The sequence below is a fragment of the Diabrotica virgifera genome, chromosome 8, assembly GCF_917563875.1.
Source record: "Diabrotica virgifera virgifera chromosome 8, PGI_DIABVI_V3a".
NCBI lineage: Eukaryota > Metazoa > Arthropoda > Insecta > Coleoptera > Chrysomelidae > Diabrotica > Diabrotica virgifera.
Genome location: NC_065450.1, coordinates 165,846,979 through 165,870,320, shown reverse-complemented (window position 1 = coordinate 165,870,320; position 23,342 = coordinate 165,846,979). Strand labels below are relative to the sequence as shown.

At 33.6% G+C, this 23,342-nt stretch overlaps 2 protein-coding genes across 6 annotated transcripts in view; both read right to left on the bottom strand.

Moving 5' to 3' along the window:
• Positions 1 to 6,991, bottom strand: part of LOC114341323 (protein polybromo-1) — a gene marked incomplete at its 3' end in the record, with an annotated part of 193,079 nt that extends 186,088 nt beyond the window's left edge. For 4 of the 5 annotated variants that reach the window (XM_050657977.1, XM_050657978.1, XM_050657980.1 and 1 more), the window contains 1 exon segment: positions 6,742 to 6,990. 5 annotated transcript variants of the gene reach the window in all.
• Positions 6,992 to 9,749: 2,758 nt separating this feature from the next.
• Positions 9,750 to 12,533, bottom strand: LOC126889581 (tigger transposable element-derived protein 4-like). Its single transcript, XM_050657982.1, has 2 exons — positions 12,314 to 12,533; positions 9,750 to 11,725 (listed from the first exon to the last, which is right to left on the bottom strand). Exon 2 carries the CDS (start codon positions 11,723 to 11,725, stop codon positions 9,950 to 9,952), a length of 1,776 nt encoding a protein of 591 aa, XP_050513939.1. The 5' UTR covers positions 12,314 to 12,533; the 3' UTR covers positions 9,750 to 9,949.
• Positions 12,534 to 23,342: the final 10,809 nt, after the last annotated feature.

Here is a 23,342-nt window from a genome sequence, read left to right as displayed (position 1 = left end):
TACGTAATGGTAACAAAACGTAAAAATGTTGCAGTGACAATGGAAAAGAAACTAGAAACATTAGGTAGGATTGATAAAGACGAATCTTTAAAATAAATTTATTGCAGCATCATAATATGATATTATGCTACCATAGGTCTGGATCCCGCGTATGAAAAAAAAGTTGATTAATAGCAAGCTAAAAATTTATTAATAGCTTAAGGGTGTCTAGTCGGATAAACTTTGATATATGAGAACACTGGAACAGGGGCAGTTTTAATTGTGGAACAGGTCAAAAATTTGGAACGGTCAGAACACGAAAATGGCACATTTGTTTTGTCCGACAGAACAGACATAAACTCTCCGAACAGAGATTAAACTCTCATACAAAAATCAGACTGCTATTTATCACCTGTCATAATTCCTGTCATTTGACATATTCTACATGTTCCACTCATTAAAACGCCAATTTGGTGATAAATAGCAGTCTGATTTTTGCATGAGAGTTTAATCTCTGTTCGGAGAGTTTAAGTCTGTTCTGTCGGAAAAAATACATGTGCCGTTTTCGTGGTCTGACCGTTCCAAATTTTTAACCTGTTCCACAGTTAAAACTTCCCCTGTTCCAGTGTTCCCATATATTAATGTTTGTCCGACTAGACACCCTTAAGCTAATAACAAATTTTCAGCTTGCTATTTATCAATTTTTTTTTGTACGCAGGATCCAGACCTACCATATTATGGTGTCGGTACATCTCTACAGTATGACTGAGTTTTTTACCAAGAAATGAACAAAACTCTACACTCTATACAACTATACGTAATTTAGATGTGTACTGTGCATATGTGTTTCATTTTTTTGTAATTGTAATGGAGGTTATTTATTAATTTTTACTATATTCTCCGGCTAACCCGGATTTTCGATAACCCGGATCGGCCGCGGTCCCGATTAATCCGAGTTATCGAGGTTCCACTGTAATAGGTTTTTTTTTACTGAAGTACTGTCAACTTTTAATGTAATTTTAGACAATTTTAATTATTGCTGACCTGTAAAAGTACATTTGTACATTATTACCAATAAATACTCTACTCTAGTACTGTATTAGTTTTGTCATTAAAAAATTGACAGTTATGATTATTTATGTGATTTTCTATCAATATATCCAATCTCAGTGTTAACCGAGTTTTTTCGTATCCGAGGTAGTCACGGTCCCAGTTACCTCGGATAATCGCGTGTCTACTGTGATTTTTTTGTTTTTGGCCAATTTTGTCAAAATGGGCAAAATTACTACTACTATCTCAACTATCTGGACGGGACATCATCTACTGTCAAAAAACTATTCAAAATAATTGTTTTTCCATACAAAAAATACATTAAATAATAGTATATTACTCTGCTTTAAAATAACTTTATTCAAACAACAAGAATATTACAATACTTTAAAACGTTTACATCTTTAACAAAATGACAACTACAAACATCAAAATTAGATCAGCTGTATTTAATACAGCTGATCTATTATTTTTGTGAACTTTCTAATTTAATGTTCACTTTGTATACATTTTTTGACGTTCTAAACGTCACTAGACATAAAAATAAAGATTGCAACAAGTGAAGGGTCCAGACTGTAATAGCTCACTGTTCCTATGTAGCTAGTAGGTTGGTGCTTACTGTATGTGGCCGGTTTCACTAACAACAAATAGTATTGTCCTTTTCATGAGCATTTTTCAGTGCATAACAAATGATAGTAAAAAGGGTAAGTCAGTGATAATACACATTTATGACATTTATTCTAACATGACATTTTAGTTAAATCTGACAGTTGTCACATTTTATTTTCAATTTGGAATAAAAACAAATCAAATGTGTTTCTTGCATTTATAAAATGGTATTTTCTTTGATTTGTATAGTCTTATAAATTATACAGATTATATTTGAGTGCATGAGATACAAAACTCGCTTATTGCATGTAAACGCAATTTGAGAAAAGTGCAAAAAACGTTTTTTGCATTATATTTGTTAATAATCAATTAATACTGTTAGCGTCCCTTTAGAACATATACATCTCTAATAGTTTTTAAGATATTTTAAAAAAATAAAGTAGATTTTTTAAAAAAATGAAGAAAAAAGAAAGCATTTAGCGAGTTTTGCACCAAAAAAATGATACAGAAATAGTTTGGAAAAATTTTTATTCACAAAGCAATTAAACAGTTACTTATAATATTACATTCAATTTGTAGATCAATATCGCAAGGTTTTAAACCACTGCAGCCCAAAGTTAAGCAAACAATTCAGAACACCGCAAAATGGCGCTAAAACGCAATTGATTCAAACGGTCGAATCACACCAGTAAAGACGTGAGTAAAATCCGAGGCTGTGATTGAACGCCTTACAAAAAGAGAGTTTTGGATCGCACGCATCAATGCATAAAGCGAGTTTTGCATGAAGTCATGATTTTTGGGATAGCTTTTCGTGTGTTAAAAAACTAGTTTTGATCCAAATACTTATGTAAAACAGTAATTAAATATTATACGACAAGATGGCATGCTTAACTAATTTTTTAAATTTTTGTCGATAAGCGAGTTTTGCATCTCGTGCACTCATTGTAATATTATTATCTAATTAAAAAAAAATATTTTTTTTATTATGGCGCCATCTATTGACAACTAGAATAACTAGAATAAATGTTATAAATGTCACTGACGAAATGTAATCACCGACATGCGTTTTTTTCTGTCAAATACAATTTAATGCGTCAGAAAGAAATCGAAAAACTGTGACGCACTGAAAGATGATCATGAGAAAAAGAATAGTTTAACTATTAACACATTCCCTGCTAGCCATACTTTCATATATGTGCCTCAACGGGCCACCATATACGTAGTTTTTGTATATAGACTCTTGCAACTTGGTCATTTGGTCAAAATTAATATATATTTAAGAATCCATACATCATATAATATAACTTCTAGGCCATGTTGTTCTCTTAGTGTGTGTTTGTCCCATGGGACCAATGTGGCAAAGAACGTGTTAATAAAGTTATTCCACCAATAAACTGACATTTCTCCATTTTACCAAAGTCAAATCAGACTTACTTTATTTATTTACCAAATAAATATTTACTCTTCGAATAAATTGGCAAGTTAATCTAGCTGTAAATATCTATAAGAAAGTAAATTTGTCAGTTTAACTTTAAATTATCAAAATTATATGGAAATAAAATAAAAATATAAACGTCTAATATATTTTATTTGATGAATAACTAGGTATTCATTGATTTATTTGTTGTTGGTGAAACCGGACCTTAGACTATTATTGCCGAACACCATCCATTTATAGCTATCATTAGTAGATTGGAGTGTCTTTTATTGCTTACACTATACACAATTATTAACCCTTTAGGGTCCAGGCTTAAAGCACTATGCATGTCAGAGAATCCCAAGAATTTTTCTTGCCATAAGGACCATAATAAACTAGAACACATATCGCAGCTGCGCAAGAACATAGGCTTAAGTAAAATTTGATGAAATTGACTTATTAATGCAGATCTACCAAAAATAAAAGAATCTATCACGTGAATAAAGACCTATGATGTTAATAATAATAGTCGCTAAGAGATGACACCAAGTGACTATATTTGTTTGGCGTGAAATTAGTTAAATAATTAACATTTTCATATGAATACAGATCCAAGTTAGTTACGCCACAGAATAGCGCAGAATGTGAAGCAATTTGTGTGTTTACTTCTCGTCAAGGACAACCGATCTTATACTACCGATTAGTTTTTGTGGAAGTTTTCTCTAAAATAAGGACCCTTTTTTAGTTAGGTCAGCGTTTTAACAAAATTGAAGTAAATGTTTCTGAGGAAAAAAGACCCAAAGGTAATAGAATAGGGGTTAACAAAAACACTTTATAAATTTATCTAGTTATCACAGTTTGTATTTAGATATATTTCTCACAAAATTATATAGCGATGGCTTAGTGTGAAAACCTCGTATCTCATTTTTTTTTCGAAAATGACATTTTGGTGGTTTTAGTTTGAAAACCTTGTATCTCACGATTTACAACTGTTAGAAACATTCCAAATACACTAGACTATTTTCTACAGCCGAAAAAAGAAACCACATATCGATGGCTTAGTGTGAAAACCTCGTATCTCATTAAATTACAATTTTACAGGGGAGGCAAAAAACTGATTATCTGCATAATATAACCTAAAAACAAAAATTACGTTACGTATTTTGAATTCGAGCATATTGAGACAAATATCTGATATTGGCCCAGAGCTAGAAGTGTTAAATGTTGCTATTAAATTGAAAATACAAATATTAACTATGAAAAACACGTAAATATCCTTGCAGTATATAGAGAATTTGCCCAAGTAACTATGATAACCTCGTATATCTTGATATACGTGTTTTTCATCTCAAATGAGGTTGCATTTTTTATTATTTACGAGGTTTTCATTTTTCATAGCTTATTGCACACCTCCAAATACTAGGTCGATACAATACAAATCTTTTGATTTAAGGTTCATAAAATGTTTCTATACGCCGGACTACCTTTTGTTGTTCACAAAAAACATTTCTGCAAGTTGAATCTCTCAAACAAACACTCCAAATTAAGTACCAAATTCTTGGTTATAAATATACATGGTATTCACACTAAATTAAGAGAGCAATTGATATACGTGGTTTCTTTTTTCGGCTGTATAAAATAGTCTAGTGTATTTGGATTTTTTCTAACAGTTGTAAATCGTGAGATACAAGGTTTTCACACTAAAACCACCAAAATTTCATTTTCGAAAAAAAAATGATACGAGGTTTTCACACTAAGCCATCGATATATCAATTGCTCTCTTGATTTAGTGTGAATACCACATATATTTATAACCAAGAATTTGGTACTTAATTTGGAGTGTTTGTTTGAGAGATTCGACTTGCAGAAATGTTTTTTGTGAACAACAAAAGGAAGTCCGGCATATAGGAACATATTCATCATTCTCTTTGCCTTATCCCTAAGCGGAGTAGGCTTCTCTAATTGTATTTCTCCACACAATTCTATCTTGGGTCATATCAATGTTAATCCCCTTTACCAACATGTCCTGCCTTATCGTCTCCCCCAGGTCTTCTTTGGTCTTCCTCTCCTACTCCTTCCAGGAATCTGCACTTCAGCTATTCTTCGTATTGGGTGATTAACGTTTCGACGTTGAACATGACCAAACCATCTTAACATTTTGGTAACACCTCTCTCATTTTGGCATCAATTGGTGCCACAGACTTCCCCTAATATACTCATTTCTAAATTTATCCTTCTTTGTCACCCCACTCATCCATCTAAGCATTCTCATTTCCGCCACATGCATTCGTTGTTCCTCTTTCTTTTTCACTGCCCAACATTCAGTTCCATACATCATAGCCGGTCTTATGGCTGTTTTATAGAATTTTCCCTTCAGCTTCATTGGTTTTTTTCTGTCACACAACACACCACTCGCTTCTTTCCACTTCATCCATCCAGCCCTAATTCTACTGCATGCATCTCCATCTATTTCTCCATTACTCTGTAATACCGATCCTAGGTACTTAAAATTATTGCTATATATAGGAACATTTTATGAACCTTAAATCAAAAGATTTGTATTGTATCGACCTAGTATTTGGAGGTGTGCAATAAGCTATGAAAAATGAAAACCTCGTAAATAATAATAAACACAACCTCATTTGAGATGAAAAACACGTATATATAGATATACGAGGTTATCATAGTTACTTGGGCAAAGGCTCTATATACTGCAAGGATATTTAAGTGTTTTTCATAGTTAATATTTTTTGTATTTCAGATATTTGTAATATCAGATATTTGTGTCAATGTGCTCGAATTAAAAATATGTAACGTAATTTTTGTTTTTAGGTTATATTATGCAGAGAATCAGTTTTTTGCCTCTCCTGTAAAATTGCAATTTAATGAGATTGAGGTTTTCGCACTAAGCCATCGATAGGTAATTTCTTTAAAGTAACAACTTATTCGGAGTTATGCTCATAATCATATCCATAAAATTTTAAAATGCCTCTCCTCTAAAATCGTATTTTTTGACTTAAGCCTATGTTCTTGTGAAGCGGCAGTGGGACTTAACGCACTTCTGGTTGTCATACATATCCTGCGGTGGAACCGAAACGTTTAAAACAATTGAGATTAATGCATCACAAGATTAAAGACAACCTCAAAATAAAAAATAAACAAGCATTTGCAAAAATTCAAATAATTATTTGATGGCTACCTAGGCAGGTGGGGGTACTTTTAAAAATAAGGAATTATTGTTAGTTGACTATTTAAAAACATATAACATACTGGGAAAAGAAGCCAAGTATCTCATTTAGGTAAAATGAAAAAACAAACCATACACAATTTATAACAATGCTATGTCAACAACACAGAAGTTAATCATTACTTGTGAATTGAAAATTGGTAAATTTTGATATGTCAAAGTTCTTCCTTACTAAATTTTATCCCGTTGCTTTTTTGCATTCTTAGTAGTATCCTTTTTAACACATACTACATACAGCATAAAGGACACATTCAAATACAAATAATGTTTCACCCCAAATATAAATATGTCCAATGTTATGGTAGTACACTGTTTGGTTAAGCATTTTTAGCTTTTATAACATGTTTAAAGGAAAATATGCAAACCTGCAAGTAAAGGAATGCATACTTCAACACAAGCACCAGACCAACAAACGAAAACAGAATAACAAAAGGCATACCTTCGTTTTTTTGCTGCCCTGTTCGAAGAGGTTACCTTTCCAACATTGGTACGAAATCTGCAATGTATTTATGCTCGGATCGTTTTTCTAAATATTAGGTATCGATAAAAGCATCAAACCATTTAATTAACATGCTGGTACACTAAAAATGACAAAAACACAAATTATATAAAATTAGGCGCGACAAGCGACTCATCACTCAATTCGATATTTATACAATGGCGGCTAACGATGTTTAGATAGAGCGAGAGAACGCGTAAAACCATTCATTAAACGAAGATGGAGACAATCTGGTTGAAATAGACAACGCCATTTTGAATCGTTGCGTTTGGATCAAAATTTCATTGAATAAATAAATTTTACTGATATATACTTTTATTTTATAAATACATTTTGTTTTGTATTTGCACGTAATAATACAATAAAAACAATATTCAAGATATTTTTGAATCTATTTTGATAAGCTAATAAGTTTGAATTGATGGGAAAAATTGTTTGACGGCTTGTTTATGCAACATGCAAAGCACTATTTCATCATACATGTTGCATACACATGATTCTAGTTGACCTTGTGAAGTTGGGAAATTTGAACTCAATTTCTTTAACAAGAAATAATGCACTTAATAATTTAAGTAAATTACTGTGTGATCGACTTTAAAATTTGGTAATTTAAGTAAGAGTTGGTAATTTAAGTAAACGTCGACTGCTAAAATCTAATGAAACAGAATATAGACATAGACACATGTAGAGAAGAATAAAAAGGGAGATAAAGCCAAAGAAAAATAGAAAAGAGAGAAAGGTACGAAATGTAGGATGTGATATCTAGACACAATTTATTTAATGTGCACAAAAAACTAAAAGAAATAAGTAACATATTAAAAAAACGAGTTCCCCTCTCTACTCGTCGACAATAGGGCTTTTCATTCACAGTCATTTGTTTCGAGCTTTCTGTCATGTGATAGTGTGACCAACTAGTCCGAAAAATCCGGGACATGGCCCGAATTACGAAGTCGTGTCCCGGCGTCCCGGACAAGGCTTCCGGGCCATCCGAATTTTCAACGTTTTGGTAAAATGACATTTTGAAATTTTGAATATGTTATACTTCCAAGAATTCACATCAAATAGAATTGGTGAGACGAAAAAAAGTCGACAATTTCTAGAGTGTTAATATCACGTCCAAAACGCATGCATTTTATGCAAACTCAAACTGTGGACTTTTTTTTGTTTCTGTATTTGAATAATTATCGTCTTCTGAAAAGACGATTCAAAAACATGGCTTAATCCCATCAAAAATATCATTATCGACATAATAATGTTAAATAATCAATAAAAGGATGATATTAAATTTCTGTATTTAAAAGAAATGGCCCGGTTTTCATTGAAAAGTCCCGCATTTTAGGTATATTCTTCAGCCATGACCCGAATTTGACAGACTTGGAGTTGGTCACACTATAGTCATGTGTCAAATAATATTAATATATCTAGGCATAGCCACCTTTACTTAACTACTAGTAAAGGTGGCTATGATCTAGGTCATACATTATTGGTATATAACAATGATACAAACTAGAGACGTATGACGTAGATATATTAATATTATGTGACACATGACAGAAGCTCGAAACAGATGACAATCGATGAAAAGCCCATTATTGTAAATAATAATAATAATAATAATAATCTTGTCGGATAGTAAAATATTATTATAATTAGTTATAGGTATTTGTAAAATATGTTTAAAAAAAATTAAAAAATAAAAAAAATATTAAAAAATAAGAAAAAAATAAAAAAAAATAAATAAAAACATGAAACAAAAAAATAAATAAAAAAAAATAAAAAAAAATAAAAAAAAATTAATAATAAAAAAAAATAAATAAAAAAATTAAAGAAAAAATCACTAAGAGGATTTAAACCTCCGCGGGGTTGAACCGGGTTGACATCCTATCGTAGTGACAAAAAAAACAACAAAAAACAAAACAAAAAAAAAACTAAAATAAAATACAAAAAATAATGAATTTATTTTAATATTAATATTTTTATTTGTAAAATGTATACACTATGTGTTCTTGATAAACATTAAGTAGTATAATATATTTATATTTTTTAACATAGTATGTACATTAGCTGTAATGAGTAGGTAAATAAGAAGTAAAAAATTGTAATAATATTATAATAACCAAGTTTCACTAATTGGCAATATCTTTAATACATTTACTTTTGATTGAGACTGGCTGAATGACCATAGTCCAAGCAAAAAAAGAAAAAAAAATATTGTAAATGAGCATGAAATAAGAAAATAATGTTGATGAGCGCTCTAATAACCGGCAAAAGATGGCATGCATATAATACATTGCGAAACAAAAAGAGATGAAACTAGTGGAGTGTGGAGGTTGAAATTATCGTTACAAACGTATAAATTAATATTACTCTTTCCCACCTTTAGACGTATCAGAGGAATATGACAACTGTCACTGTGACAGATGTATGGAGACCATGTGTGTTGTGTAGGTCTCTAAAATACTCCTGTGACTCCTGTCATAGACGTCTAAAGGTGGGAAACTATGTACTGCAATGTTAATTGTAACATAGTAACTACGTACTGATAATTTCAACTTCCACTAGTTTCATCTCTTTTTGTTTCGCAATGTATTAAGTTTTCCACCTTTTGCGTTATTTTGCCGGTTATTAGCGCGCTAATCACTGTATATCTGAGTTGTTACTAACTAGTTTTGATGGGAAATAAGCTACGATTTTATTTAAAAAAAAATGATTTTATTAACGTTTCCGTTTTATTTTATTTTATTAACGTTTACCGTTAAATCACGGTATTAGTTTTAAGAGTAAATAAAAGTAAGACCTAAACACTCAAGATGTCGGGATAGTATCACCATTGTTTATTTAGGGGTATATATAAATATCTCCTTATCTCCCTATATAAACAATGGTATCACGGGGTTTTTCCTGGTTTTCCCTCGTGATTTAGGGTAAGGTGGGGTAATGGCGTACACTTAAAGATAATTAGAATTTATTTTATTATTAGACGACATTAAAATTTTAAACCTAAGCAAAAATGAAGAACACATGTTAGTCTACAAATTTTGATTAAAAAAACTTTTTAAAATTACAATACAAAATTAAAAATATACATATAAAAAAAGTTGTCACTGTCCGGTATTACCCTCTATGTTGGGGTAATGACGGACAACTTTTACAAACAAAAGTCGCAAATAAATTTTTTGTCTTTTGGAGAGTTAGAACATGCCTTGTGTGCCCAATGACCACAATACACACATCTTAGCCAAAGTTCACTGTTCTTGCCAAATTCTCCACACAAAATGCAAATGTCTTCGGTAATGTTCTTGTCCCTAACATCGTCATCATCCTCTATCTCACTTTCTCCTTCTTCACATATTTTATAGTTTAAGGCAATTTTTGTTCGCTTTGATTTTTGTCTTAATGTAGACCCCTCCTGTGTCACAAATACATTTCTTTTAGCCTTATCTGATTTGATTGTTGTCTTTTTATTTTTCTTCTCTTCTTTTTTTTCTAGCTCTTCTTTTAGCGGTGTTGACGTAAATACAATAGAGTGTTGCTTGTTTGCGTTATTTTGTCTCTTTACAACATTTTCGTGAGAACAAGATGGTAGAGGAATTATTTCGGCAAAGGAAACATTTTTTAATTCTGTCTCATTCACACTACTATTTTTTTCAGGGGTAGTCTCATTTGTTTTGAGTAGTTTTTCTGCTTGGGTAGGTTCTTGAAGTGCATCAGAAACAGTGGATTGAAGGGTTTCTGCAGGAGCAAAATCTTCATCTGTGAATACGTCAGGGTTGTAGGGGAAAATACCTGTCTCTTTAAATCCCTTGATAGCCTTTTCCGGGGTTGCCACTCTACTAAATGCTAAATTAAATAATTCAGCAATCTCACTAGGCGTGATTTTCTCCCCTGGATGGCTGGTCAAATATTTGGAACATTCAGAGTTGAATGCGGTCTTTAGAGGAAAGTAAAAGCTCACATCGAGTGGCTGAAGGCGATGTGATGAATGTGGAGGGATTGTCAGAACAGCAATACCGTTATCTCTACAAAAATTATATGCTTGTAACGTGCAGTGAGTGCTATGATTGTCCATGATTAAAAGAACTGGATCTTCTTTGGATGCTTTTACAAATGCTTGAAAATGTTGTAACCAAGTAAGAAATATGTCCTCTGTAATCCACCCATTTTTTGAGCATGTGTAAAGGGCACCAGGGGGACCGTTTCGTTGAAGATGGGACGCCATTCTTTGGCGTGCAAATATAAACATGGGAGGTATATAGCTTCCTGTAGCGTTGACGGCACACATCGCTGTGGTTGTTTTCCCCCTTTCCCAGCTTGTAACAAATCCAACACGCTTCTGACCTTTTTCTGCATATATTTTTGGTGGGCGTTGTACAGTAGTGACCCCAGTTTCATCGCAATTATAAATTTTATTGGGTGAAAATGCATATTTTTCCATAAGTCTGGATAAATTGTTAAAAAAAATGGTAACTTCATTGCGACTAAAAGCTGTAATTCTGTTAATGCTGGTTGCTTCTGGTTTCCTTAACGTAATATTGTGACGAGATATGAAGCCCCTTTCCCAGTCTTTACCAGCCATTTTTCTTTCTTGATTAAAGGGGACTCGGATGTTGTTTGATTGTGCAAATCCAAAAGCACATCTTCGTACTTCCTGGGGAGTTATTCCATAAAAAACTTTTGCCAGCTTCTTAATTTGAACAGCAAGTGCATTTTCGGCTTCAACTGAAAAAACTGGCTTTCGGCCCAAGGAAGGTCCAGAAGGGGCAGTGCCATTTTTAAGTCGTTCGTGTAACGTAGATTTTGGAATTGAAAATTTTATTGCAGCTTTTCTTAACGACATACCATTCTGTATAGCACGGAGTGCTCCTTGCAACTCCTCCTCTCTCCACGAAGCTTTTTCGGTGACTCTTTTATAATTCCGCGGCATCTGTAAATTAAAATAACAGTGCTTACTGTTTTGTATCCAATAATAAATATTATGATGGAATCGCAGAAACTGGATATAAATACTGTAGGTATGTTTGTTGAGTTATTTTTATTGCCAATGTTTTGATCACGAATGGGATCTTCTTCAGGTCTACAAAGAATTAATATGTAAATGTCACATACATGTCATAAACTATATTAGATTTTGTTTTAATTGTAATGGGAAACAAAAACTACAAAAATTTATAAAAAAATGTTGACAAATAATTATAAATGTAGGTAATTATGAATTATTACCTATTAACTATATTTATATCCACTTTCCAATATTCCATCATAATAAAACAACAGCAGGTATTTGCATGTACCTATCTCCCAATACAATAAATAGTTCAAACCGGAGCTGGGGTAATGCCGGACACAGTGTCCGGCATTACCCCTAAACGACATATTTATGCATATGTTCGGTAGTAATTATTAGAGGAAGTAATGAATAAAACTACTTAAAGATACGTAAAATACACTGCGTAAGCTATGACTTTGCACGTAATCTCATCAATTTCTTATAATAGAAATGGTCAATACTCACCTTTAAAATCAGTTAATTCATATAATCACACACTAAATTTTGTAATTTTTGTGATAACTCTCTTTGCAAGCACGTGGCAGCGACTAAACTGAGAACTGAGATTCAGATGTCTAACGGTCAGCCTGTGATGAGCGCGAAATTCAATAATATGCCGATACGTGCACAAACAACGCAGTCCGGTATTACCCCGCTGTCCGGTATTACCCCACCTTACCCTACTATGGAATCTCTAACGCGAGAATTTTACTGTCACCGTTGCATGTGGTTGTGTTTTTAAAGACAGATCACGTGTTATGATTTTTTTGTGACGGATATTCTTGAGTTGGGGTTGATTTCATGTAATCGATGATAATGAACTATCTTTCAGTAAAGTCGTCCTAGGAACGCAACTCATAAATAATATTGGCAATATCATTTTAAAGTCTTCTAGTTTAAAATTTATAATAGATGTCTGAATTGCCGATATAAATGAGTCAGATTAAATAAATTATTAGAAGAATTTTTTACTAAGCAACAAACATATTTGTTTAATTCATACTTTTATTTATTTTTATTTATTTATATATTTTAATTCATATTTTATTCATATAATTTAATTAATATTTTTTGTATTTTGACTACGGCATCCGATTTGGACGTCGAAATGTTAATAAAATCATTTTTTTATAAAATTGTGGCTTATTTCCCATTAAAACTAGTTAATTATAAAAATGCCACAAGAAAATAGTTTCAGAACAACATTCACAGTTTGAAGATGACGATGACAGGAATAATATTGCCAAATTTTACCAAAACTGTACTGACTGTCCAGAAATTATGAAATGCGAGGTAGAACACGCTATAAATAATGAGAAAAGCTTGTGGTTCAGATGATACACCAACTGAGTTGCTAAAACTAATAGAGGATAATAACATAAAAGTAGTATTAAGACTTTTTAATTCAATATATACCTAAGACGGGAGTGATTCCCACAGATTGGCTCAAATCAATGGGTGCGTTCGGACGACCACAGCGGCTGGACAACTGAGTAAGCGGTAGCGTTTAGACGATACCGCTGGAAGCCAGCCGCTGAGAGATTTACTAAGCTTTCCCTATCAGCGCTGGATACAAGCACTCAGCCGACTTCTGCTGACAGTCAGCCGCTGTGGTCGTCCGAACGCAACCCATATCTTTGTCGCAATACCTAAAAATCACAATGCGAGAAAATGCTCAGAATATCGATGAATTAGCCTAATGAGCCACACTCTTAAGATTTTCCTAAGAATACTTCACAGCAGAATTAGACGCAAATGCAAAGATCTCGAAGATACCCAATTTGGTTTTAGAAATGCTATGGGAGCCAGGGAGGCACTTTTTGCGCTTAACATCCTATTACAAAAATGCCGTGACCAAAGAAAAGATGTTTGCATATTTCGTGGACTTCGAAAAGGCATTCGATAAAGTACAGCATGTAAAATTAATGCAAATACTGAAAAATATCGGACTAGATGACAAGGATATTCGTGTCGTTAAAAATTTGTACTGGAATCAAACTGCTATCGTAAAAATTGGAGATTACTACACCGATAAAATCTCCATACAACAAGGAGTCAGACAAGGTTGCATTTTGTCGCCAACATTTTTCAATGTTTACTCGGACCATCAGTTATTTAAAAAGGCACTCGAGAGAGGGCCATATGGAATAAGGCCATATGGAATAAAAATCAAAGGGGAACTACTTAATGTGATTAGGTAGATATGCAGACGATACAGTAATTCTGTCAGATAATATTGAAGGTCTCCAAATTCTGCTTGCTCGTATTCACGAGGTAGGAGATGATGGGCATTAAAATAAACTCAAACAAAACCAAATTTTTAGTGTTTAGTTGTGACCCACATCCCGATGCAAAGCTTCAATTAAACGGAGTCCAAGTTGAGAAAGTTCACAAAATGACATATTTGGGAACTGTGATAACGGACCAACTAGATCCAGACATAGAAATAAAACGTAGAATAGCAATGACTAAAACTACTTTTATGAAAATGAAGTCATTTCTTTGCAATAATCATCTCAGTTTAGAACTAAGACAAAGAATGGTTAAGTGCTATGTTTGGTCCGTACTTTTGTATAGTGCAGAAGTGTGGACGCTAAAAGTATCGATCATGAACAGAATTGAAGCATTGGAAATGTGGATTCATAGGATGCTGAAGATACCTTAGACAGCAAGAAAAACTAACGAAGAAGTACTAAGGAGGGTCGACAAAGATAGAGAACTGCTAAAGACTGTTAAACATCGAAAAAGTCTTATCTGGGACATATTGTGGGGGGAAGTCGATATAAAATATTACAACTGATCCTTAAAGACAAAATAGAGGGCCGTAGAGGTGTAGGAAGAAAACAAGTTTCTTGGTTGAAAAACATTCGTGAATGGACTCAGATATCAAAATGCAGGACAATTATTCCATATTGCAGAAGATCGAGAAGCCTTCGCAATGGTGATCGCCAACGTCGGATAATTCTAATATGGCACGTGAAGAAGAAGATTGTATGACATTAGACAATTTATATATTTTGTAGATATAGTAAGCCGATTTACGGAATTTTTCGCAATGGCTCCAAGTTGAAATCCGTAACAAAAAATTAGGTTGTCTTGTTATTACTCCAAAAATATATCTAAAACTACACTTGCGAGCAAAAAAATCGACTCAAAAATAAGTTATATATTTTTTGACTACGCTGTTTGGCATTATAGGCACTTGCTAAACAGCGTAGTCAAAAAACAGCGTGTATGAACATAATATGTAAAATTAAAAGTAAAATTGTAAACAGTAGTAATTTTTATTGCAATGACACCAATATTTTATAAAGTTAGTAGGCAACTAAAGAACATAACAAAGATAACAAAGCATTTTATGGGAGAAAACATGTTATGACTGAAAGCCATTGTGTAATGAATATAAAAGAAAAATAACAAAAAATCAAAATTAATACTCAGTACATCCTTCCCTGCGTTGTATTACACTTTGCATGCGATCTCTTAAGAGCCTTATTAAGTTTCTGACTGATTCCTGAGGAATCGCTTTCCATTCATCTAATGCATTTTTTAGCTCCGCCACTGTCGCTGGATTACGGACCCGAACCCTGCGTTTGAGTTCATCTCATAGGTTTTCAATGGGATTCATATCCAGACTCAATGGAGGCCGGTCCATTGTTGTGATGTTGGTGTTGGCAAAGGTAGGTACTCTTTCGTAATCCGCGCTGTGACATCGAGCGTTATCATGCATATCAGCATGAAGCCGGCTTAAGGAACATCATGGTCCGCTGTCAAACTTCCTCCCCGACAGCCACGAACACAAGTTACAAAAGCTCTGTTTTTCTTCTAAGGATATTTTTGAGAAGAAAAAAGAAACAGTACCTAGAAGCACGAATACAGCAACTCGAGGAGGAACATAGAACCGGTCAGTCTAAACAGTTTTATATTGACCTAAAAACAATGACGGGCAACACGATCAACAGCCCAAGATTTATAAAAGACGATGCTCACAGACGACGAAGAGATAAGTCGCCAATGGAGAAAGTATTTTGAGCAACTCTTAAATACAGAAAACCCCACAACGACAGGGCAACAAAGACAGTACCAGTTAGCCGAACCTGAAATACCAGGGCCCACACTAGCTGAAGTAAAGTCCGCAATTTCGTCCCTAAACTAGGGCGGACCTACTAAAAAAAGGGGGAGAAAACTACATCTTGAGATATATCATCTTATAAGAGAAGTCTGGGAAAGAGAAGAAATACCGAAACACTCGCATGAAAGCCATATAATACCTATTCACAAGAAGGGAGACAAACAAATATGTCGGAACTATAGAGGAATATCGTTAATTAATACAACATAGAAGATTATATCCATAATACTGTTTAGAAGACTAACTCCATACGCAGAGGAAATAATAGGCGACTACCAAAGCGGATTCAGGCTGGGAAGGTCGACCATAAACCAGATCTTCGTCCTACGCCAGGTGTTGGAAAAAACTGGGAATTCAACCGCGATGTACACCAAATCTTCGTGGACTTCAAACAAGCTTACGATTCTGTTAGCAGAGAAGCATTGTGGGAGACTATGGTAGAAATGGGAGTACCTGGAAAGCTGGTACGATTAGCAAAGGTGAGCACAGGGAACGCTTCCGCACGAATCAGAATTGGCAGCACCACGTCGGAGGAATTCCTCATTGACACCGCTCTCGTCCCGTGCTGTTTAACTTCGCATTGGAACACGCAGTAAGGAAAGCTCAGCCACAACTGACAAACGGATTTGCCGCCCAAGGATCAAAAATACTATTAGCCTTTGCGGATGACGTGGACACAATTGCACAATCCACCAGTGATGCAAAAGAAGTTTTCACCCTATTCGAGAACGGAGCCAAGGAAGTTGGTCTTAAGGTCAACGAGGACAAGACCAAGTACATGGTGGTTACGAGAACCCAAGACCAAGGGTTAGACAAAACGTAACAATTAATGAATACAATTTTGAAGTCGTCAAAGAATTTAAGAACCTGGGAGCGATCATAACATCTGAAAATAAATATGAAAAGGACGTGGCAGCCAGGATCATTGCAGGAAACAGGGCATATTACTCATTAAGGACCCTACTTAAATCAAAAATACTCTCAAGACCAGCAAAAATAAGAGTATATAAGACAATAATTCGTCCCACAATAACGTATGGAAGCGAAACATGGACTCTGAATCAGCGGGAAACGACAAAATTACTGGTACTTGAAAGAAAGATACTGCGGACTATCTATGGGCCTTGCAGAGAAGAGACAAGAGGAGAATGGAGAAGAAGACACAATGATGAACTCCAGACAATATATGGAGATGAAAACATATAGTACGCTACATTAAAGCAAACAGAATACGATGGGCGGATCACGTGCTAAGATCAAGTGACGAAAGACTTCTGAACGCCACATTCTGGGAAAGGCCCGATGGAAAAAGGTCAGTTGGTCGCCCAAGAAAGAGATGGAAGGACGCAGTAGCCAGTGATCTACGCAAAATGGGAGTACAGCAATGGGAAATAGCTGCTCAGGACCGACAACAATGGAGGGAAATAGTAAACGCGGCCAAGACTCACATACAGTTGTAGAGCCAAATGATGATGATGATGATATTTCATCCCAAAACATACACGAACTGCCTCCATAGCTCACTGTTTCGACACTGCAGCACTTGTCTTCTGTCATTGCTATACAAGTACATTCGACTCTTATCAGAGAATAAAACTCTGCTCAATTGGCCAAGGTCCCAACTGACGTGTTCTCGGACAAACTGAAGTCGAACTTGTTTCTTGCGTGCGTTCAATTTGAGCCATGTGTTCACTTGTCTGAGAGTCAAAGTGGCAGCCTTAAGTCTTCTCCTAACTGTCCACTAAATAACGGTGACACCTCGTACATTCCTAGAGGATTGTTGAAGCTAAACTCCTGTCGCGTGCCGATTCCGGAAGGCATTCAGGACAATGAATCCCAGTGGCGACGCGCGACTTTCTAAAATGTTACCAAAACCAGATCTGTACCTCAGAGCTAAACTGTATTAACTCACAAAATTGAAATTTTACAGCAGAGCAGTTTAAAAGAAATATAAACACTAAATTTTAAATAATTGATGGATTCGACCGTTACTTGATGGAAGTTCATTTTATCTCACAATAAAACAATGAAAAACGTTTGTTTTTCTATACTTCCACAAAATGTATTACAACTATGTTATTACTACAGCTGTTTCGGCAAAGTGCCTTTCTCAAGTGATATATTTAACAATGTGTTTGCCTTTTTAAGTCTTTAACTGAAGAGGTTGAGGAGTGGGGAGCTGTTTGTCTCGAGTTGGTCATTCAGAATTATATCTGTATTTTTCAATTTATTAATTTCCATTGATTCTAAAAGTGATAGCTTAAGGCCTTTATTTTGAATATGTAGAATTTGAAACTCTTCATTGAAAGAATGATTATGATCTAGAAGGTGAAGTACGTATGTAGAAGTGTCTGTTTTTCTATTGTTGAAAGCCCTTTTGTGTTCTGCTATCCGTTTGTCAAAAGTTCTGCCAGTTTGACCGATGTAAGTTTTCGGACAGTCACCACAAGTTAGTTTGTACACACCACTCTGTAGTTGCTTTCTCTTTCGGCTTTTATTGTTTTTAATATGTTTGCTTAAGTTGTTGTTAGTTCTGAAAGCTGGTGTTATTCCTTTCTTTTTTATATGTATCTGGCTATTTTTTTTTGTTATTTTGCCAGTATATGTGAGAGAGCAGAAGGTACTGGGTTCTTTCTGTGGTGGTGGATACACTAATTTCAAGGCTTTCTTATGGAGTTTTTGGTTTAAAATGTTGTTAACTGTTTGTTCGTTATAGCCATTGTTTACTGCTATTTGTCTAATGATATTTAGTTCTGTCTCGAAGTTATTTTTTGTCATAGGAATTTCTGTCAGTCTATGTATCATGCTATGGTAGGCTGCTAATTTGTGTTGTGTAGGATGGGATGATGAATTGTGTATAGTTGTGTCAGTATGGGTAGGTTTATGATATACGGAGAACTCATGTTTGTTGTGTAGTCTGGTAATCGTTACATCTAGAAAGTTTATGGAATTATTCTGTTCTGTTTCTATTGTGAACTCAATATTACTATGAAGTGAATTAATGTATGATAGAAATTGGTCAAGTTGTCTGTTAGTTCCTGTAAAGCAGACTAGTATGTCATCCACGTATCTCCACCAATATAAGAACTGTTTAAATACTGTGGATGACATACTAGTCTGCTAGTCAACATATAGTTGTAATAAATTTTGTGGAAGTATAGAAAAACAAACGTTTTTCATTGTTTTATTGTGAGACTAAATTTTAAGTACAATTTTTATTTCTTTTTCTTCAAATATGTGATAAACACTATTTGATAAGTATAAATGATACCGTATTTGTTATTTTTATACCTCTTTAATTTTTTGAAAAAACGTGGAGTTAATGCTGTCTGGCATGAAAACAATTACCATGTTTGGGAGTTAATATAATGGTAAGTTGACACACGTTTATAAATAATCTGGAGATAATACGATACATGAAACACAATTTAGTCAAGAACACTTCTTTTTTTTAAATTAAATGAAATAAACAATATCTATAAAACAAAATGAGTAAACAAAACTAACGAAAAACGAAACTCAAAGGATCATGAGTGTTGTTCACTTACAATTATTTTGGAAAATTTTTATAAATCGTCATCTACTTTATCGTAGTGGGATAAGTGTTTATAAAAATTATGAAATTCCTTTGGCTTATCGTGATTCACAGGCAGAGCCGCAGAAAACTCAACACGCCTAGGATTTCTGGTAAGATCAACAGATTGGAATGTTTCCGAACTAAAATTAGTTTTGAAAAAAGTAATCCCAAATTATCGCTACATACATACTTCCAATTGGACAACATCGAAAGTCTGTATTCTGCTGAGTTTGTTCCTTATAATAAAAGGTGAACAGTTTTAAAACAGTTGTTGTTTTAAAGAGTCTTAAAATCCTTGAAGTCATTTAGTTTTACTTTCATTTATTTTTCACAGAATATTTAATACCAGTAGCACGCCGCAGTTTTACATCGTTCCATGGAGTTAATACTTTTATTTTGCTGGGTATTAAGTGTAAACGACTGTTTAGCTCGGAGCTACGGAGGGACTTAATACACTTTAACGTTGCCTATCTTCGGAACCACATTAAATGGGATTTTATATCGTATCGCATATGAAAGATGTGAAGTGTGTTATGTAGAAAGTGAAATAATACAATTTTTCAAAAAAATGGTGTTAATACAGTTTAGCTCTGAGGTACAGAGATGTATTATATGTACGTAATTATTATATATTGGGACCGTGCAAGTTCGGCAAAGCGACACCTGGTTTCTACGCTCAGCAACATTATTTGCACTTTTAATTAAGCGGGTAATTTCGCACTAATAATAAGAAAAAATAAGATTCAGGTTATGTTATTAAAACGTAAACAATAGGGAACTTGCACATAAAAATATTTTTGCATAAAATTGTTAATTTATGTTTCAAAATGATAAATTCAAAATATTACGTCTTAACAATTAATAGTGTACGTACAACAACTGATTATAATTCCGCGCCCGAAATTACCGTTTCAAACAACTTTAAAAGCGCGCGCTTGGGTCTGACGTCACCAACCATGATATTTACCACTGTTCTCGTTTGGCCAGACGTGCACTCTGCAGATAATATCTTGTAAAGATTTTCATGCATTCATAATATTATTTTTAATTTAGGGAAATACATTTTTATTTTACAACATATAGGTATCTCAAATGCCAAATTATATTATAAAGTTTGAACAAAATTAAATACCTACATTAATATCATATTTCTTAAAAAATGTAAGATACATAGATACTACTAAAAAATTACTTATAAAAAGAAAGAATGTTTTATTATAATATATAAATATATATTTAGTTTAAAATATGAATTCCATTCTCACATAAAGAATTTATTTTATCAAATTTTTATTCCATTTATTTTTAATAATTATCAGATCCAAATAGATGCGGGAAAATATTTAGACTCCAAAAGTCTTGTGCTATACTAATCAAACTGTCGATAAGATCGGCGTCCTATTCTATCCAAATATAAGTAAATTTTGAATTATTTTTAAAGTGTGTATCTGGTACGCAAAATCAACACTTTTTTTTTCAAATAGAAACATTATTTGCAACTGTACTTTTGCATTGTAACATTGGTTATTTGGTTGTCTATTGGTTATTAAATGTTCCAAATATATGTACTTCTGGTCGTAATATTTTGTAATAAACAAAACTATAACCTATAATTTATAAATATTTTAAATTCATAACAAAGAAGAAAGAAAATAAAAATAACTTAAAAATAAACAAAACTTTTAGTAATAAAAGTCAGAGTAACTAAAAACTATTGTTATAACAATTTAAATGTGTTTATTAATAATACTTATAATAGGTACCTATTATTTGGCTCCTCGCATTTCTCCAATAGAATAATAAACTTTCACTGCTATTTATAAAATTTGCCACCATGAAGACATCAACTACTGTAGATTGTCAGATTAACTTTTTGAAAAACCCTAGTCAGTCATATTATACATTTAAAAACACTACTTTATAAAGTAGCACTCAAAATGATCAATTTCAGTTTGAAACTAAATAATACTCATTATGGAACTATCTTCTTCTGTAAGTTCCATCTTCTATCGAAGGTTGGAAATCATCATAGCAATGCGGACCCTGTTGACTGCCGCTCTAAATAGCTCTGCACTACTGCATTCGAACCATTCCCGTAAGTTTTTAAGCCAGGATGTTCTTCGTCTTCCCACATTTCGCTTTCCTCGGATTTTGCCTTGCATAACAAGTTGTAATAATGAGTATTTTTGCCCTCTCATCACATGTCCCAAGTACTCAAGTTTTCGTCTTTTGATAGTTAGTATTATTTCCGGTTGATTTCCTATCCTTCTAGTTACTTCCACGTTCGACATTCTTTGAATCCATGATATTCGTAGGATTCTTCTGTAACACCAAAATTCAAAGGCGGCCAACTTATTCAAATGGACTTGTTTCAACGTCCACGCTTCCAAGCCGTAAAGAAGAGTAGAGAACACGTAACATCCTTAGCATCCTTAGACGTATTTCTAACCTTATATCCCGACAACAAAGAAACTTTTTAAGTTTAATGAATGATGCACGTGCTATTTCAATACGTGTTTTAATTTCTTTGGTTTGGTCTACATTTGATGTTATACATGTTCCTAAGTATTTGTAGTTATCCACACTCTCAATCACAGTATCTTCAATAGTTAATTGGATGTTTACTTGTGCTGATTTAGTTATGATCATGCATTTAGTTTTCTTTAAATTCATCTTCAGTCCGTACTCATGACAGCGTTCATTAAGGCGTTGCATAACGTTCTGTAAATCATTGTTGTTATCTGTTATTATTACTGTATCGTCTGCAAAACGTAAGTTGTTCAAAACTTCTCCACTGATAGATATACCTTCTATTGAATTTGAGAGCGCTTCTTGAAATACCGCTTCACTGTAGACATTGAAAAGTAGTGGAGACAGCACGCAACCCTGACGGACTCCTCTCTGTATTTTGATATCTTGGGTGTCCTGGTTGTCAACTCTTACCTTGGCAGTTTGATTCCAATATATATTAGATATAATTTTCATGTCACGACTGTCAATATTTTTGCTTTTTAATATATCTACAAGCTTTTTATGTTGAACTTTATCAAATGCCTTTTCAAAGTCTACAAAACATAAGTACATATCCTGATTCATGTCCATGCATCTCTGGGCCAGCACATTCAAGCCGAACAAAGCATCTCGCGTGCTCATACCATTTCTAAAGCCAAATTGTGTGTCACTGATTTCATATTCCGAGAGTTTTAACAATTCTACTGTGTATTATTTTCAAAAATGTTTTAAGTGTGTGATTCATTAAAGATATTGTTCTGTGATCCGAGCAGGTTGTTGCACTTGACTTTTTGGGAATTGCTACAAAGGTCGATTGCAGCCATTGTTTGGGGATTACTATACGATGGAACTATACAAGAACACAAATACCTTGGAATTTCCAATTAAATAATATGATTAAAATGGAATTAATACAATCCCCAAAACAACCTTTTTTTGAACTTTTATTTACAATCAACTTCTACATGAGAGTTTTAAGTAAATGTGAATGAATTTGTAAATAATTTCGAAATATCCTAGTGGCTTTGTTGTCGACTCATAGAAATCTAGCAGCAGGTAGACGTGGGTCGTGACGTCAGACCAGTTTACGCGCCTCTGAAGAAATTTGAATTTTATAGCTTTTTCAATGTCTCGTAATAAGCCTATGGGTTAACAATATTTGTTTTTTTTTTGCATACATGCGTTTTATGATCATGTTACCTTATATTTTTTAATATTATTTTAATATTTAAAAATATATGCAAGTTCCCTATTGTATGTAGTAAATAAAATTA